The 19,911-nt window shown below is 40.8% G+C and overlaps 1 protein-coding gene across 1 annotated transcript; it reads left to right on the top strand.

The window, feature by feature from the left end:
- The first annotated feature begins 12,360 nt into the window (after positions 1-12,360).
- gpr185a (G protein-coupled receptor 185 a) lies at positions 12,361-14,864 on the top strand. The gene is made up of 2 exons (XM_049466187.1): positions 12,361-13,147; positions 13,635-14,864. Exon 2 carries the CDS (start codon positions 13,727-13,729, stop codon positions 14,744-14,746), a length of 1,020 nt encoding a protein of 339 aa, XP_049322144.1. The 5' UTR covers positions 12,361-13,147; positions 13,635-13,726; the 3' UTR covers positions 14,747-14,864.
- Positions 14,865-19,911: the final 5,047 nt, after the last annotated feature.

Genomic DNA, 19,911 nt, shown 5'->3' with positions numbered 1-19,911 from the left:
GGTACGTCTGTGTGTATATATAGTGCACTGAATTATGACCCTACTTCTGTTCTTTCAAACTTCCACAGCCCTGTGACGAAACCTACTCACAGCACCACCACAAACCGCAAAGCAAACCCTGCCCAAAGAAATGAAGAAGTTGATGTCCTCAAGCGTTGTGAGACAGGAAACAGAAGGCCACATATCTAGATTGCATGAAGATTAGGGCACAGGGTGAAACACCATGGCACAGTGACAAAAGAAGTCAACACCCTGCCACCTCTAAGTGTCTTCAACAGCTGTTTTGCAACAGAAGAAAGTAACAGAAAGCAGAAATCAAGCACTTATCAGCAGAACATCATGTTCTCCGAGAAAAAAAGGAAAACAGCTCAAAACTGTGCACAGATTAGTTATGTAGTTACTGTGCATTATGAGAAAATATTAAGAGAATAATATTTACTAAACACAATTTTTAGATTCTTCAAAGCAGCACCTCTTGCTTGGTTGGATTTTCTCAGCTAAGCTGCATCACCTCATGAACACTGGCCAAAAGTCAAAGCTTACTAACATGGGTAAAAAAACATGTAATTGTAATTCACCACAGGCGAATGCACAGAAACGGCACGCTCTGAACTCCACAAATCTGGAATTTATGGCAAGGTTGTTGTTCACAAACCGCTCATGCACAAGGCCAGTGCACAAAGACACAGAAAGCAGTGTAAGGGGGCAGCCCTCAGCGAACGGGAAAAGTAGCATGGTCTAATGACTCATCTTTCACCCTTTTCCCTGCATTTCTGTTGCTGTATTTCCATTTGGAGAAAGCCAAAGGACATCTTCAACCCACAGTGTCTGCTGGCAAGCGTGTAACATGCTTGTGGATCCATTATGGTGTGGGCAGCCATCTCACAGGAGTCATTAGATCGGATGATTGCTCTGCATGTTTGTACAATGGCCAAGGAATATGAGGCTATTTTATAAGATCAGGTGGACTCTACTGAGGCGAAGTTCCCTGATTATGCTGCCATATTCCAGACACAGCTAAACTATCTCCATGAACACTGAGATGAATCAGATGCCTTACATTCTACTCCATCAACTACTTTCATATGCACACTAATGTTTTTAAGAATGTAACAGTAAACAACAAAAAAAAAATTGAACACTGAAAATGCCAAAAGCCATAAGATAGCATTATGTCATTTGATCACAAAGTGTAAACCCTCTGCTTATGGCCATTGTGCTCATGATGGCAAGGGGACATGAGGTGCATGAATGGATGGGTAGGCAGTTAAAGAACTGACAGACTAAGGTTGACCTAATAGTTGAGATAAACATACATAGCTAAAAGATTGGATCTAGATCTAAACGACAGTACTAACAACCTGGAACCACCTCGATGTTTAAAAAAAATTCTCTGTTCCAGTCATCTAGCCATCACAATTTGGTTCTCGTCAATGAACTTGTTAACTCATGGCTATTTTATGAAAAAAGTATGCATTGAAAGACCTGAGCCTTTTTAAAAATTAGAGTCTGCTCAAAAAGTACACATTGAAAGACCTGAGCTTTCTTAAAAATTTGAGTCCGTTCAAAAAGTACATATTGAAAGACATGTGCTTTCTTACAAAGTAAAGTCTGCTCAAAAAGTACAATTTAAAAGACCTGAGCTTTCTTAAAAAGTAAAGTCTGCTCAAAAAGTACACATAGAAAAACCTGAGCTTTCTTAAAAAGTAAAGTCTGATCAAAAAGTACACATTGAGAGACCTGAGCCTTTTAAAAGATTATAGTCAGCTCAAAAAGTACGAATTGAAAGACCTGAGCCTATCCAAAAACTGCTCAAAAAGTACACATTGGTAGACCTGAGCACATTAAAAGACCTTAGCCTTTTCAAAAAGTCTGCTCAAAAAGAACACATTGGAAGACTTGAGCCTTCTCAAAAAGCAGAGTCTGCCCAAAAAGTATTCCATAATGCTCCTGATTGATTTATTCGAAGTAAGTGTCAGCGAGTACAAAAACACAGGTACTCATACTGGTACTCAAGTGGTTGTAAAAAATGATATAGATAAATCCCTACTTACTTGTGTCTGTTTTCAATACATCTTGTGTTTGTCCTGGGTTACCTTATAAATGCCCACGTTTCTTGCTTCCAACACAACAACTCCAGGAGCTTAACTACACACAGTTGCAGCTTAATATTTCTTAGACCCCTGGACAGGTACCACTGACAACAGTGTTATTCATTGTTCATGTTTATGTAATGTTTATTTGACAGTTTTAATGCTATGGCTGACTGGTGTATAGTCTAGATCTGGACACGTAAACGCTTATATCACCCCACTGACTCACATACAGGGCTTCTGCAACACTGCGCAGCTTTTTCTGTTGTACCACACATGTGATGACAGCTTTTCGACACCACAACAAAAGGCGACAGGGCTGCGCTTCTGCAGAGAAGAAGACACGTCCCACATATCAGAAACACACATCACTTGGAATTTAAATAGAAGGAGAAGAAGGGAATTTAGATCTTCTCTTTTAAAACAGTGGGAAAATCATACGTAGATAAAAGTACATTAGGTGCATCAAGAAGCCTCAGACTGACTGTAGGCTATTGGCTTGCATGTAAACAAGACTACACATGGCCTTGGCCATTACACAATTCATCTTGTAACCAAGGCTATTGTGAGCATGTAAATGAAGCATTATACAAAGTTATGAAATGCAAAGTGTGAAACAGATTTTCACCTCCTTCACCCCTCAAAGAATGGCAAGCTTTTCTTCTTCTTCTTACAAAATGGCCCAACATCCACCCACACACACACACACAGCTCCAGACATGTGTGAAAGCAATCCAAGAAGGACAGAAGCCCATCTAAAGGCAAATGGTGGCCACACACCACTATTATCTTGTTAGTCACAGAATATTAATTCACTACCATTAGGGCTGCACGATATATAATTTAAGCATCGTCATCGCAATGTATGCATGCTCAATTGTCACATCGCAGGGCCCGTTTTGATTCTTGACACAACAAGTAGATACACAGCACTGTCTCTGTGTCTGTGTAAGTGACAGGCTGCTGCTGCCTGAGAAGCACGAGAAGAAAAGGCAGGAGTAAACACAAGGTACCCGCATGGCCTCCATCCACATGGTTGGGCACATGCTTGTAAACATATATGTCAAAAGCTGTGCAACTCAGTCCAGCACAGTTTTGCCTGATTAAAGGGCCGATTACTGTTGTTTTGCTGTTTTCCTCGGGTTTAGAGTGCTTGGCGCTGACTCGGTTCTTGATCGGTCCAGATGCAAGACAGCACGCGGGCGGGGCCATGGCTGGTGCCGTCATGGGCCCTGCACTGTTTAATATCATGATATATACTGTCAAAAAAGAACATTTGCAATGTAAAAATTTTCCAATTTCATGCAGCCCTAACTAATATCTTTCTGAACAGTGCCGTAGCTTTTGTTGTTTTGGCTTCACCTTTAAAGAACTCTAAGCACAAATCAGAAAAAGATGGAACAATTTTCGAAAATGCTAATTAAAAAATGCACTCTTTTCTACAAGGGCAAGGGCACAAGCCTAATATGAACACCTATCCATGATTTCCCATTCATCAGATGGCACTGTATTAAAAACCAGCATTCAACAACCACGGATAGACCCACAAGAGCAAAGAATTACTGTGATAGTTACATTCACAAATGCCCATTAAAACTTTACTTGAAGCAAAATAGGAGCCTTTTGTTAACCAAGTAATGTCAACTTCACCAGGCTCTGTGGCTTCTGGAATGCGCCATCAAACAGTAGAAACATCTACTGTGGTCAGTTGTATTACTATTTCAGAGCTTTTGCTCTTTTGATAAACTGATGCCATGTTCTCTGGATCACAAATGAAAAGGACCATCCAGACTGATCAGCAGCAAAACAAAAAGCCAAAGTCTGTCCTAGTATGGGGTTGTGTCAGTGATGACAGCATCAATGCAGAAAAGTGCAATGATATCTTAGCATAACTTACAGTATGTGGCCTTCAAGATAAAATATTTTCCAGGGATGTGCATGCATTTTTCAGCTAGACAATGACAAACCACATGTTGCACACATTACAAAGGCCAGTCTGCAGAAGACAAGGGTACAGGTACTAGACATTAACACTAAAAGAAACTTTATAAGAATGTTTTGTAAAGATTCCAAGTATACAGGTTAGCCTGTACAATTACATAAACAATGTTCCAGGAACATTCTGAAAACCTGTGATGTACCTGTGAATAATGCTTTGCATCACAATGTTATTAGAACGTTAAGTCACATAATGTTCCTAGCTAGATTAATACTAACATTTGAAAACTTTAAAAGTAATATTCCCAAACTAAATGGTTTAAGCTTTAAAGTGTGTCCTTTCGCTAAAATTGCCTTTTTTTGTTCTTTGTGAAATACTATAGGTCTCTCTGAGTTGCATATGCATGCTGGACATGAAACTTAACCTTCGTTGTCTGCAGTAGCTAAGAAAAGAAAATGTTCAGAAAAACGAGTCGATCAAGAAAAGCACCCCTGTCTACGTCAACTCATAAAATTAGTATTTATGGCTTACAGGCAGAGCTGAAGGCAGGCAGCCAGACAAGCTTCGTCAGATAGAAGCTAACAGCGCTAGGAACAGCATGCCATTTTGTTCTTGTGTTATTTGTGCAAATATCACATCAGTGTTATATGCTTTGCCCAGTAATTCAGGGCTAAGGAAAAAATTATAAGAATTTGTCTATGGAACACCACCAGCGAAAGACTACCCACTTCTGTGTGTTTACATAGGCTTACATAGGATCTCCGGTGGATTTCGCATTTTACAGAGACTCTAAGACTAGATCAGTGGCTGAACTGCACTTAGCAGGGCATTACACATGTTGTTAAGTAACATATGACATTGCAAAGACTGTTATTAGTGTAAAATGTCTTTATTATAAAACGTTTCTAACTGTTGTCTGTTTTACTGCCTCGCAGTGCTGTTAGCTAGTTAAAGGCGATATGTTTGCATGTATAAATATTCATGAGCAAGGGCCGAAATCCTATAATACCCACCCCCCACTCCCCTACCGGACTAAAGCACTGTTATACCAGATCACTGATACTTTTATTTTTCACCAGAAAAAATCTCAATTGGCATTCATTCATACTACAGACCACAACTAGACATTTTAAAATGAATGAAAAAAACGATGGAATGAGACCTTTAATATGAGGTTTATAATACATCTCTTTTTATAATTAGTCGCCTTTAAGAACCAGAAAAAACTGCACAGTTGGCTGCTCAGTTGTTTCTTCTGCGGCTGTATGTTACTGCATCATTAATTCATGAACAAAAGAGATAACAAAAAGGGCTAAGGTGTGGCAAAAAAAAAACAAATAAGAGAAAGAGTCAAAACTGACAGTTTGATTCAGTATGAAGAAGCAATAAAGCACTGGTGGGTTTAAAATGTAAGAAATAGGATCTTCTCAGGATATAAGAGCACACAGTATTTGTTTACAGTCCAAGGTCTTGGTCAGTCCACAGTAAGAGGGGTTATTAAAACCCGGCCAGGCTTGAAGCAGCACATGAGCGAGAAAGTCATAACCAAAATAACAAACAAACAGAGAGCATGTGAGTAAGGCACAGTCTGCAACAGAGGTAGAGCAGGACTTCACACAGGGCTTATATTGTTGGTTGAGTATAATAGAAATAAGCCCCAGTAATTAAAATCAGTTGTGTTGAGCTGGTGCTGGTGCTGCTGCTGGTGGTGGTGGTTAGTGATTGATTAGCAGGTGACTCTGAATGCCGATTAGGGCTGAGTATTAATGCGTTTATTTTGTACCTAATAGTGTCACTAGCAGTCCCATCCATCCTGAACACAAGCACTGGCTGCTAGTTAAACAGTTAGCGTTAGCTAATTGTAAGATTAACATGTGGCGAGGTCTGTTTACCAGAAACAGCACATATCCAGCGTCGTACATTTAAGAAAAAAGTATTTTAAAGTACTTCAGGCGACTGGTCATAAATTCACAAAAGCCTTTGCCTAGATACTAAGTCATTATTTTTGAGATGCAATCTTATTATTTTGATATATAAATAATTTTTTGAACATATTACTCACTGTTGCCTCTGTAGGAAGGAGAGTCTGAGGTGCTGTTAAAGTGGTATGGCCCATAGTAGGGGTGTCCAAAACTATGGAAGCCCATAGGCTATTTATTTTTTTATTTAAATTTTATTTTAGTATTTTGAGATACTAAGACATTATTTTGAGAAGCCAAGTCTTTATTTTGATATATTTAGTCGCTATTTTAATATGCTAAGTCGTTATATTGAAATACTTAGTCATTATTTTTGGATACTTAATTGTTATTTTGAGATGCTAAGTCATTATTTTGATATTCTTAGTCATTAATTTGAGATACTAAGTCGTTATTTTTATATACTGGGTCATTATTTTCAGTTACTAAGTCATTATTCTGAGATACTAAGTCGTGATTTTGAGATACCAAATGGTTATTTTGAAATGCTAAGTCGTTATTTTGAAATACCAAGTCATTATTTTGAGATATTAAGTCATTATTTTGAGATTTAAAGTCGTTATTTTCAGATAATAAGCTGTTATTTTGAGATACTAAGTCATTATGTTAAGATGGTAAGACATTATTTTAAGATGCTAAGTCATATTTTGAAAAACAAAGTCACTATTTTAAGAGGCCAAGTCATAAGTTTGATATTCTTAGTCATTATTTTGAGATTCTTAGTCATTATTTTGAGATTCAATCTCGTTATTTTGATATACTAGGTCATTATTTTAAGATTCTAATTCATTGTTCTGAGATACTAAGTCGTTATTTTGAGATACCAAATCATTTTTTTTAAATGCTAAGTCGTTGTTTTGAACTATCAAGTCATTATTTTGAGATACTAAGTCATTATTTTGAGATGCAAAGTCGTTATTTTGAGATGCAAAGTCATTAGTTTCAGACAGTATGCTGTTATTTTGAGATACTAAGTCGTTATTTTGAGATGCAAAGTCGTTATTTTGAGATGCTAAGTCGTTATTTTAAGATACTAAGTTGTTATTTTGATATACTAAGCCACTATTTTAAGATACCTAAAGATATTAAGGTTTTTAGTTTACTAATAATATTAGCCTTTTTTAGTTCACATTTGTTACTTTTGAAGATTAAAGTTTTACTACAATGGGTCAAAAACCATCACCAACCGAAGAATTATTCCTTTACAGTTATTAGAACATTCCCTTTATACATTTTTACTTAGTATATATATGGATCTTTGTTATTTTGTTTTATTATTTTTTATATATATATATATATTAAGCAATTAGGTGTCACGTGACTAATTCTAGGCGTTGAATCCTTTGTGCTGGATGCTGGCCAGCACACCAGTGAACATTACAGCTGGCACAACTCCTGGCTGGTGGTACATCAGCTGGCACACCTCTTAACTGCCAGCAAAACAGCTGGCATGCTTCCTAACTGCCAGCATAGAGCTGCACATCCTAGCTAGTGTACCGGCATCCGGGTGGTGTGCCATGTTGTGTACCGGCACAACCAGCAAACAACCGGCAATCGGAACAATGGACCTCATTTGTGTCTTTTGTCAAACACAACATGACCTTCAATCAAATACTGCTGCAGTAGGGACTCAGGAAGCTGTGCTGGCAGCTGGGTGGTGTGCCAGTTGATGTGCCGGCAGTTGGGTGGTGTGCAACTGGCAACCAGCACAAAAGAATTCCACCTCCTCTTCCATGTTGTGGATCAGAAACAAATAATGCAGTGGTGTTTGTTTTCTCACTTGAGCTGAGCACATGGCCTGTAATCAAATACTGCCGAACTTCCAATAAATAAATGTTATACATAAATAAATGTTAAACATGCTATACATAAATACATGCTACATCTACATGTTGAAATAAATTGGTAGATTTCATTCCAGTGAAATAAGCTTAGCTAGTACAGCAAAATTCCCATTCAGTTAAAAAGCATCTACAAAGATGATGCAACCATCACCATGCTTCACTGTAAGAATAGTGTTGTTAGGGTGAAGGGAAGTGTTGGGTTTGCCCCGTGCTTATAGCTTTTACTATGATGATCTCATCATGTGCTTGTGAAGTCAGACATGTGTTTTCTTATTTTTTATTTAAGCAATGTCTTTTTTTCTGGCTGCTCTCCCACAAACAAATCCTGCCCTGCAGGGTGTATGACTGAAGATGGTCTTATGGACAAATACTGTCTGTAATGTGGATCTTTGTCTACTTCAGCGTTATCTTTGGTATCTTTTTTAAATCTATTTGAGACTGTGAGGTTTGCTGGGAGGCATTCCACTGTCTGTGAGTTTGAGTTCAAATAAAGTGGTTCCCACTGGTTCCTAAGGTGTTGCTCAGTGGTTGCTTAGGAGTTGCTATGGTATACTTGTTGGTTCTTAAGGGAGGTGTTGCTAGGCAGTTTCTAAGAGATGGTTATGATATAGTTGGTGGTTGCTAAGGTGTTGCCATGTGGTTGCTAAGATATTGCTAGGCAGTTCTAACAAATGCATTTAACAATATTAACATACACCCATTACTGACACATACAGCTCTGGAAATAATTAAGAGACCACCTCAGTTCCTGAATGAGTTTCTCTGATTTTGCTATTTATAGCAAAGCAAGTTTGAGTAAAATGAACACTGTTGTTTATTCTATGAACTACAGACAACATTTCTCCCACATCCCCCCCAAATTTTTATTTTTTATTTGCAGAAAATGAGAAATGGCTGAAATAAAAAAGATGCAGAGCTTTTAGACCTCAAATAATACTTAGAAAACAAGTTCATATTTATAAAGTTTTAAGAGTTCAGAAATCAATATTTGGTAGAATAACCCTGGTTTTTATGGCTTGTGATCATCCATCTTCCTCTTGGTTATATTCTAGAGGTTTTCAATTAAAGGAACCCATCGTTTTTAGGTGGTCTCTTTTTTTCAAAGCTGTATGTACAACTGCAAACTGGCACAGCTTTCTAGTTCCTGTAGAGAAGTATTGCCAATAGAATATGACACTCTGGGGCAAATAAACATGAACCTACTAGCAATGTGCAAAATGCCAATTTTTCTGGCACAATGGTTCTCCATCCAATACTTATTGGAGTTTTAAGATTTTTTGAGTTGGGAATGAGGTGTGGTGATCATCCAACATCTTGATCTCACTAATGCTCTTGTTGCTGATTACAATCAAATCCTTTTGAGCAATGCTCAAAAAGTAGAAAGCTCTTTGGACGGTAGATACATTTATTTCAAAATAATAAAATACCATTGATTTTGGAATAAACAATAAATGGGCAGATGAGGCAGTATTTATTTTTATAGGAATAACATAAAGGGATATATTACTGCTTCACATGTGGAAGCATTTGCAGACCCTGGAAGAGCCTCCACATCAGGTTAAAGACTGCGACCAGGGCTGTGTATGTCAGAGCAGCTCCATAACAGCTGAGTGTGTTAGAGGGGATACAGCAGCTCAGCTCAGCTCAGCTCAGCTCGCAGGAAGAAACCTTCACTGATGTCATTCTGAGCGCATAATGTCATCCAGACACACAAAGTCAATTTAAATGACATTGCCAGGAAACACTGTAGACTGTGCTGCCCCCTAGTGACCGGTCAGGTGAACTGATCAGGACCATGGACAGCACCGCGCCACTTGCTGTCTGAACTGCTTCAGTGCAGCTGGAGCGCTTCAACTGAACACTACTGATGTCTTTGGTTCATAAATAGAAGTATTATGATTATAGTCTGACAGCTTAGTGGAGGGCATTATGGTGTGTGTGTGTGTTTTTTCAATATTGTCTCTTTTGTTTTTATTGTACATATTGATCAGCTATATCCTGACCACCCTTCCTCTCTTCCCTAAATCCTCTTCCCCTATCCACATCCCATATCCCCTCCTCTATCCCTTATACACTTCCCAATCCTCATCCCCTACCCCCTTCCTCTATTCCTTATTCCCTTCCTCTATCCACTTCCCCATCCTCATCCCATACCCCTTCCTCTATTCCCTAAATCCTCTTCCCCTATCCTCATCCCCTATCCACATCCCATATCCCCTCCTCTATCCCCTATACACTTCCCTATCCTCATCCCCTACCCCCTTCCTCTATTTACTATTTCCTTCCCCTATCCACTCTTCCATCCTCATCCCCTACCCCCTTCTTCTACTCCCTTTTCCCTTCCCCTATCCACTGTCCACTTCCCCATCCTCATCCCATACCCCTTCCTCTATTCCCTATTCCCTTCCCCTATCCACTACCCACTTTCCCATCCTCATCCCATACCCCCTTCCTCTATTCCCTATTCTCTTCCCCATTCTCTATCATCTATCCCCTTCCTCTATTCTCTTCCCCTTTTTCTATCACCTATCCTTTATCCCATAATATCCAGATTTTAATGTAACAAGACAAGATTCTTCAGATTTATCCGTTTCATTCATAAATTTAAATAGGAGCAGATAACAGATGTTTTTTATGCCTGCATGATTTAGTGGCTGAGATAGCATTTTATGGTGCTTTTTATTATGCAGATAAATTAATTAACAAGCTGTAAATTTTGTGTAACATAGTAAGGAGATGTTAGAATTAGAAGGTAAATATACAGGTGGCAGCTGTTTTCATAGGGCATCCTAAGATACTTTGCATTTTGCATTTTACAATGTATATCATTAAACAGTTAGTCTATATATTGTATGATTTTACTGCAAAAAATTGGCCTACAACATTTGGATACATGTAGCAAAAGTTTCTCTATCTCTTTCGCATGTACCAAGATACCCAAACACCTGTCAGAGGCTCAAGCACCCCTAAAATGAGTCCCATTACCCCTAAAAGTGAAAACTGCCGTTTTTTTTTTTTTAATGGTAGTTTGTCTCTAAACATCTACACAGTAAATTTACCAGCGTTAAACAGTGTTACACTAAGAGTGTAAAATTTAACAGTAACAATGTTGATTCAACACTGGCAAATTTACTGTGTAAAAATGTTTCAACACAAGAAAGTTTATCATTAAATATAATTTTAAGAAATAAAATACAACAGTCGTAATGTTATCATCTGCTTTCACCTGCTCACAATCGAACAGCACTCTTTATGCTCTTACTGTCAGACATTTGTTTGCTGCCTGCCTACTGGTTAAACTTAAGAGAGAGAGATTAGCTCTGGTGCTGTTGGTCATTCTGTGTGCTCCTATTAAAGGTGAGGTGCTAGACTAGTACTGTCTTTGCGTGTATCAGATAATTAACATTACAGAATAGTAAATGATATGGTGAGAAAGGTGATGTCCCACTCCTAATATGTCATGAGCAGTAAAAAATAAATTATAGAACTTCATTGTCCAGAATAGAATTATGAAATACCCTAAAAAATAAATGAGTTTTGAGTAGCTTAAACTAGACCAGATAATGGAGAAAGCAGCTGCAGGAGAAATGTATGATAAAACAATATGTCTTATCTGCTAAAAAGATTTTAAAATGAAGAATTATTTAAAATGAAATATGCCCACCCTCCTGGGAGCTCCCCTCAATTTCATTTACAGTTTTTTTCATTTACAAAGGAGGGTGGTGGGGCTTTTTGGGTACCGATATTATTCTTGACAATGTATTCGATCAGTCCAATTGTTTTAATGGAAAAGGACAATTATTTAGATTTATATTTAGTTTTAAGAGCACATGTTACAGAGGGTTCATGACAAAAAAGTTGCCAATAACAGATTGTAAAATTACACTAATTAATTGTTTAGAAAAAGCACATCATATGACTATATAATAAGAATAGTAATGTACTATAATTTTTTTAGTAGGTTTTGGCCCAAATAAATTGATTTGAATACTGTAATTATTATTTACAAAAACCACATGCAGATTAAAAGTTATGATCAGGAGATCATAACTGAACAGGAATCCTGTTCATTCAGCTTGCCATCGGCCACCGGAGCCCCGAGGGAGCACAATTGGCCTCGCTCTCTCTGGGTGGGTAGATGGCACTTTCTCCCCACATCACTCCAAAGGGTGATGTCTGCAGCACAAGGCATCTGTGAGCTGATGTATCGGAACCGGGTTGCTACACTCCGAGTGTGCTGTGATGCTGCTTAGCAACTCTGTGATGCTACTCTTTTCAAAGTTTGAAAAGAGGCCATGGCTGACTTCACATGTATCGGAGGAGGCATGTGCTAATTTTCACCCTCCTGGTGTTGGGGCATCACTAGTGATAGGGGGAGTCCAATAAGTGGGTTGGGTAATTGGCTGTGTAAACTGGGGAGAAAATGGAAAAAATATATAAATAAAATTATTAAAAAAAAAACATTTATTTATTAAACAGGCCTACAGCATTTGGTTACAGTGTAGTAAACAGGTACCAAAAGTATTATTATTATTATTATTGATGACAATGTTTTAGTCATTTACAGTCTAAAGGTTTAATGGAAAAAGACAATTCTTTAGCTTATTCTTCAGAATCAGATGTATGATCTGATTCATACGTTTTTTGAGAGCAGCTCACAGATGTCTGCATAGTTCAATGTCTGAGATGTAAACAAGGTTTCAGAGAGAGGGTTCATTGTGGAGAAAGCAAGAATGGAGAAAGAAAGAGAGAGATGGGGGGAGAGGGAGGGGCAGCTGGGGGTCTTGACGTCAGCGGTAAGAGTCATTTCCTCTGGACCAATCAGAGCGACAGGAGCAGGCGCCGCTGTCTGCCGAGCGCCAACGTTATTAGACGAATGACAACCCAAGTCTGACGGTCTCTTCTCCCCCCCAACCCTTACCAGAGACCCCCCCCCCACTCTCCCATTCTCCCACCGCCCCCACAGACCCCCGGCAAGAGGAGTCAATAGCGGGGGGAAGAGGCAGCAGAACCCCGGGGTGATCTCAGCCACTTCCAGCCTGCTGACCACTGACACAGCGGAGACCTGCAGCAGATTCATTATCTTTTCTTTAGTTCTTTAGAAAAAGGAAGGAGGAGGAAAAGCAGAGAAAGAGAGAAGAAGAGGGAGACGCTCCTGGACTCTCTGGCGGCTGGTGGGAAGAATCTCAGTGGTCTGCGGGGGTCGGTCTGAACTAGGCAGGCTACTTATTGGACGGGCTGGAGAGGGTCGCTTACGCGTTAACGCGCATCAACCAGCCACACAGCGCCGCCGTGAGTGTGTGTCTTACTGTCTTACTTATACTGTCATCAGTAGCCTATGATAATAATATCATAAAGAGCGCGAGACTGAGAGTATGTGTGTGGGAGGGGGAGCACCCCATGTTCTGTGGGGTGTGTGGGGGGGGGGGGTTAAACATGGTAGAATGGGTCTAGTCTATAAATAGCATCATATTTACCATTTACCCTCCATTCACCAACGCTTTGTCGTCTGCGCTTAATGGAGAAAGAAGGGCTGCATCATGTATGATGTCTTAGACAAGATAAGGGACAAGATAACGGTGGTATCTCTGCTTTTTTATTTTTGTATGCATTGTATTTTTCTGCTTTATTTCTTTACAGTAAGTTTATTTAGCTTTACCCTAGGACTGTAGTTTATCAATCTTATGTATATAAATATAGATATATGAAAAACACACTCTCTACCCTCATCCCACCCCTCCCTCTCTCCCTCTCTTTTTCTCTCTCTTCCTCCTGGCAGTGATTCATCCTCCTCGTCCCCCTCATGCCGCCGCCGCCGCAGCATCAGCACCAGCATCAACATCAGTACCAGCATCAACAGCAGCCACAGCCATGAGCACCCATCTCCCCAACGCCTCCTCCTCCTCCACCCCCACGGTCCCGGACTCGCCCGGGGGCCGGAACGCGTCCTCCGCGCCGCCCACTGACGCCACGACAGCCGCAGCCGCCGCCGCCGCCGGCGCCTCCGTGCCCGTCAACCCCTGGGACGTGGCGCTGTGCGTGGCCGGCACGCTGGTGTCGTGCGAGAACGCCTTGGTGATCGCGCTGGTGGCGCACGCGCCGGCCCCGCGCGCCCCCGCCTTCGTGCTCATCGCCAGCCTGGCGTTCGCGGACCTGCTGGCGGGCCTGGGGCTCGTACTGAACTTCGCCGTGGCGTACGCGGTGGCCGAGCCCGGCGTGGCTTCGCTGCTCTCCGCCGGGCTGTTGATCTCCGCCTTCTCCGCGTCCGTGCTCAACGTGCTCGCCATCACCGTGGACCGCTACCTGTCGCTGTACGGCGCTCTCACCTACCACACGGAGCGCGCCGCCACCTTCACGTACGCCGTGGTGGCGCTGGCGTGGCTCACGAGCGCGCTGCTGGGCTCGCTGCCCGCGCTCGGATGGAACTGCCTGGAGGACGAAGCCACGTGCAGCGTGTGCCGCCCGGTGAACAAGAGCAACGCGGCGGCGCTCGCCGTCTCCTTCCTGCTGGTCTTCGCGCTCATCCTGCAGCTCTACCTGCAGATCTGCAAGATCGCCTTCCGCCACGCGCAGCAGATCGCCGTGCAGCGCCACTTCATGAGCGCCTCGCACGCCGCTTCCACCACCAAGGGCGTCAGCACGCTTTCGGCCATCCTGGGCACCTTCGCCCTCTGCTGGGTGCCCTTCGCTATGTACTCTCTGGTGGCCGACACGCGCTACCCGGCCGTCTACACGTACGCCACGGCCCTGCCGGCCATCTGCAGCTCCATCATCAACCCCATCATCTACGCCTTCCGCAACCCGGACATCCAGAGGTCGTTGAGGCTGGCCTGCTGCGGCTGCCTGCCCTACAGCTTCGCCTCCAGGCCCCGGACGCCCAGCGACGTGTAGAGAAAGAGAGAGTGAGGGAGGTTTCTGTGAAGCACGGTGTAGGTAGTAGACCTTAACAATAGTTTTTAGAGGGGAATTCCAGCAACCATATCAGCACACAAAGACTTATATATATATATATATATATATATATATATATATATATATATATATATATATATATATATATATATATGGTACACACTTATACTTTATAATTGGAAAAATTAAGAGACCGCTTCAGTTTCTGAATCAGTTTCTCTGATTTTGCTATTTATAGGTATATGTTTGAGTAAAATGAACATTGTTGTTTTATTCTATAAACTGTGAACAACATTTCTCCCAAATTCCAAATAAAAATATTGTCATTTAAAGCCTTTATTTGCAGAAAATGAGAAATGGATGAAATAACAAAAAAGATGCAGAGCTTTCAGACCTCAAATAATGCAAAGAAAACAAGTTCATATTCATAAAGTTTTAAGAGTTCAGAAATCAATATTTGGTGGAAAAACCCTGATTTTATTTTTAATCACAGTTTTCATGCATCTTGGCATGTTCTCCTCCACCAGTCTTACACACTGCTTTTGGATAACCTTCTGCCACTGCTGGTGGTATGATGTCTTGTGATCTTCCGTACTCCTCTTAATTATATTCCAAGTGGTCTCTTATTTTTTTCCAGAGTTGTATTTGTTCAGATTTGCACTTATTTTGCCACTGTGTAGGTATACTTATGAGATTTGTATGAAAAATAAATGGCCTATACACTTTCTGACATGTCGGATGGCACAAGACATGCATCTGTTATCATGTCCCATGACTTTTGCTATGTCCCACAGAAGCTATAAACCACTGCACTGACCTGTGGAATAGGATCATGCATGTGGACCTAACTGCATTTAATGAGAAGTTGCTTCACTGTTCGCACAGATCATTTTACCAGATGCCGCCGGTCACAAACCACAGACCATTACCACAGACTGCTGTTAATATATTTGTGTTTTCTGGACCAGTTTATATCAAAACCACTTCAATGACATGTTTTACATCACATCTTCTGCATTACGCAGAACTGCTGATCAGATGTTGGAATTCCCCCTTAAGGCACATGAAGAGGTTGAAGGGATGAAGGGATCCGCATATTGTAATCTATACATGAGTGTTCACTCGAGGGAGTCACATGTTCGTCTGGGTGTGGTCAATCTCGGTAATCACGGTAAACGGTGTGCCAATAAGTACTGGTTTGTTTTAATGTCTTTTGTAACGTCTTTTGATTGTATTTCTCTTTGATCGAATCATAATGAACTATCAATAATTATTGTAATAAGGGAGGGGAGGGGCCAAAGAGCTAAACATAAATGTAGCGTGGATCCTTCCTTTTGGTCAGTTGCCTTTTAGCACTGTGAGATGCCAACAAGGCTTCCCCCAGGCTGTCACTGAAACTGATGGATGAGAGGTCATGAATGTTAAACGCAAATGCTGGTGGATATATTTCGGCGTTTGTTTTCTTCCCAACTCAGGTTGTGACTGAGACTCGCACTTAGGCTTAAAGCGCTGCCAGCACGTGATAGGATTCTGCACCACGGACAGTGGTGTTCACGAACAATGCAACAGTAAATACAAAACAAACAGCAGATGTTTAAGTAGAAAAGTTCCTTTTCTTAAACACCATCACAGCTCTGTCTCCAAAGGTTCCACTAGAGTGCATCCAGCTGGTGTATCATGCTGAAGCATGCCACTGTCAGCAGCCATGGGATGGAAACAACTATGATACACGTGTTCCTGGCAAACATACTCCAGTAGGACATCAATATTGCATAGCTTATCACTTAGTGTGTTATTCACATCGTAGGTACTGCAGAAAAGCTACATTTAAGGTAGAGTAGTTTCTTCATCACTTGACTGTACTCTTCAGCACTTTTTCTGTCTTTATGTTTATCGACTTATAGTGGTGACCTTTTCCTGTAACGTAGCAACCATTAGATTCCTCTTTTCAGCCCATACTGCTGAACAAGAGCTCAAGAGTTACAGGACATGACGTCAGCTGGACAGAGCTGGACGAAAGTGGCGCTATCCCCCAATCCCACGGCCTGTCCCAAAGTCTTTTATGTACTTGTTTACTTTGTGTTCTGTTTATCAAATTTGTAAAAGCACAGTGCACCGACTATACTAGACTCCCTCTAAATGCACTTTAAACACACTAAATACATTAAATACTAGAGCTGTAGACAAGACTACATTTTTGACAAATTCAGATTCAAGAAAAGACTTGTCAGGATCAATTAATACAGTTTGAAAGGGGCTAAGACTAAATTATGACAGTCAGGATCAAATTTCAACAGGTCTAAGGGGACAGAGATGAAGTCAGTTAATTCTAACAGAGTCTAAAGGAGGCTGAGATGAATTAATACATGTTGGCTATTGATTCAACACAGATATATAAAATGGCCTAAAATGGGTCAAAACAGTGTGTATATCAATTTTAAGAGGGAGCAAGATCAAATCAATACTAAGTCTAAGGGAGGTAAAGTTCAAGTCAAGACAGTGTATAAATGGAGGCATAGATTAAGTCAAGACAAAGTCTAAATGGGGTAGAGCTCAAGTCAAGACAGAGTCTAAAGGACACTGAGACCAATTAATACACATTGGCTATGGCATTGATTCAACACAAAAGTATAATTTAGCCTAAGTTGGGGCAAAACACAGTGTGTAGATCAAGTCTAAGGGCGATCAGAATCAAATCAATACCAAGTCTAAAGGGGGCAAAGACTTAGTTCAAATTAGATCAGGTTTGTGTCAAGACAGTCTAAAGGGTTCTGGGGATTGTCTACAAACCCAACGTAAAGGGGGCCAAGATCAATAAAGACAGAGTCTAATGAGGGGCCAAAACCAAGTCAAGACGTGAAGTCTAGAATAGGCCGAGGTCATATCAATTCAGAGTGGATTTAGAGAGGATTAAGATCAAGTCAAGACAGAGTCTATTGGGGCTAAAAACAAGTCAAGACCAATCTAAAGGAGCCAAAGGCTTAGAAAATACAGAGCCTAAGGAGGCCCAAGACTAAGTTTAGACTGACTCAAACTGGGAGCAAGACCCAAAGTAACCAAATCTATCTTATTGACAGGTTTGACAACAATGGCATTTTAACATACTAAACGCATCCAAAACCTCATACAATACTCTACTATACAAGCTATAACCATATGTATACTACTGTAATGAATGTTCTACAAATGGTAGAGTACTGATCACTAAGTTAGTATGAGGTTTTGGGTGGCATTTCAGAAATGCTGGGGCAACAAATATCAGCGTTGTGACACTGTCTATGGCTACATATCACCTTTAGCCCTCATGAGTCTCCACTTCAGCAAAGCCACAAACCACAAGCATGGACATTGGGACAGGCCATAATTCATTTTGCCTTACGTGTTCTCGATGGCAATAACGTACCGTACTGTGTCTATTAATCACGTTGATGCATAACAGAGTAATAATATTCATTTTTTAACACTATTAGAGGCAAATAACACTGCTCTATGCTGGTCATCACATTCGTGATAAAGTAGCCTGCTAGCCTACGAGGTCCTGCACATGTTTCCGAGCACATGCAGATCCGTCATTTTATCTCAATAACCGTGCATTGGAAATGTTATCTCGTGGTCTGTTGTTGAGTTTGCATGAGCGGAGACGTCCGTCTGTTCTCGGACTCTCTTCTGCAAACGCGTGTTGTTGGTAGATCAGCCAAAGAGCTAATTTCAACAATATCCATCATCGCGAGTGGATGTAGGAACTGCACTATTCCAAATATTCTCGCCGTTGTACGATGTCAACATTTTTGAATGTATGGTGCCAAGATTTTCTCTTTTCTTTTTGGAGCAACTGTGTTTGTCACCATTGTAAGACACATTACTCACAAAATGTATGTTTAAGTGAAAGGTGATGGTACGTGTCCCAGCGGTTAACATAGAACTCTATTTTTGTACAGTCTTCAGAATGCTTGACACCATGCAGCACGAGTAGCTACCTTGGTGTTCATCTAATGTTGGCCTTGTTTTATGATTCACGTTTGAGTGATGTGCATTTAACAAGATGCTTTTTTTTCCTCCCTGAGATGTAATTAAGTACTTAATGATTGTTTCTATAAACATCACATTGCTCACCAGTTTCTGATTGCTTCTGCTGTTTTGCTGTGTTCTATGAGTGATAAGAAAAACCACAAATGAAAAATACAAAAAAAGGGTACAAACTGATTTCAATACAACAGTAAAAAGATTTCAAGCAATCAGTGGAACATTGGGAAGCTGTACATAAAGGATTTCAAAGGGTGTTTTCATGTCTGAAAGTTGGGACCAGAGTCCAGACCAAGGTTAATTTGTTGGATATTGTGTGCATTTAGTCCAGTTAGTTTTGGTTTGACTCTGTAGTTTAGTCTGGTCACTGAACTAGAGTGAAATGTCATCATAACCTACATGGGCTACTTCACACTAATTGGTTTGCAGACTGTTGTCAGTTCAGCGAGTTGCCTCACCAGGTGTTGTGTCAAATTCTGCCTCTCTGCCAGAATTTGACTTTCCTATATGTGAATGCACATCACGAAGCAGCTTGAGTGTAACTGATTCCCCTCAAATTCCATTAATCTACAGTATGACAGGAGACAGGAGAAAACAAACCAATGTTGTACAGTTGGTTAACCAAAGGGTTAACCTACAGTAACAGATGATAGCCTGCCATAACTTCCTGCAACTGGACATAAGGTCTGAACCATCTTCAAAGGTGCTTTCATAATGCAGATCACTGCTCACTAGATTTGGACCGAGACAAACTCCTTATGGGGAGAGACCAAAATATTGGAAACCAAACATCAGATTTCCATTATATTGAAATTTTCTGGTATATGGAAATCTCCCACAGGCTTCAGTATAACCATTACTTGAGTCATGAAATCATCAGATTTTTGTTATTATGCAGCAGATAGAGATTATTCAAAAGATGCTGAAGTATTCCTATAATAGTAGGCCCTTCAGAAGCCAAGTAAACAGGTAGTGTCCATTCTGTTGTTTGTCAGCTGAGCATCCAGTGCTCCAGAGGGACTCAGTGGGGAGCTGGCCGAGGCAGCGAGGGCCAGATGGAGCCTCTCTGATGGAGGCCGAGTGTGACGTCACGCCCGGGGAGGGGACCTGTGGACACAAAA

Source organism: Astyanax mexicanus, chromosome 17, assembly GCF_023375975.1.
Source record: "Astyanax mexicanus isolate ESR-SI-001 chromosome 17, AstMex3_surface, whole genome shotgun sequence".
NCBI classification, from domain to species: domain Eukaryota; kingdom Metazoa; phylum Chordata; class Actinopteri; order Characiformes; family Acestrorhamphidae; genus Astyanax; species Astyanax mexicanus.
The sequence above is the reverse complement of the archived record's forward strand: the minus strand, read 5'-3'. Positions and strand labels throughout refer to the sequence as shown.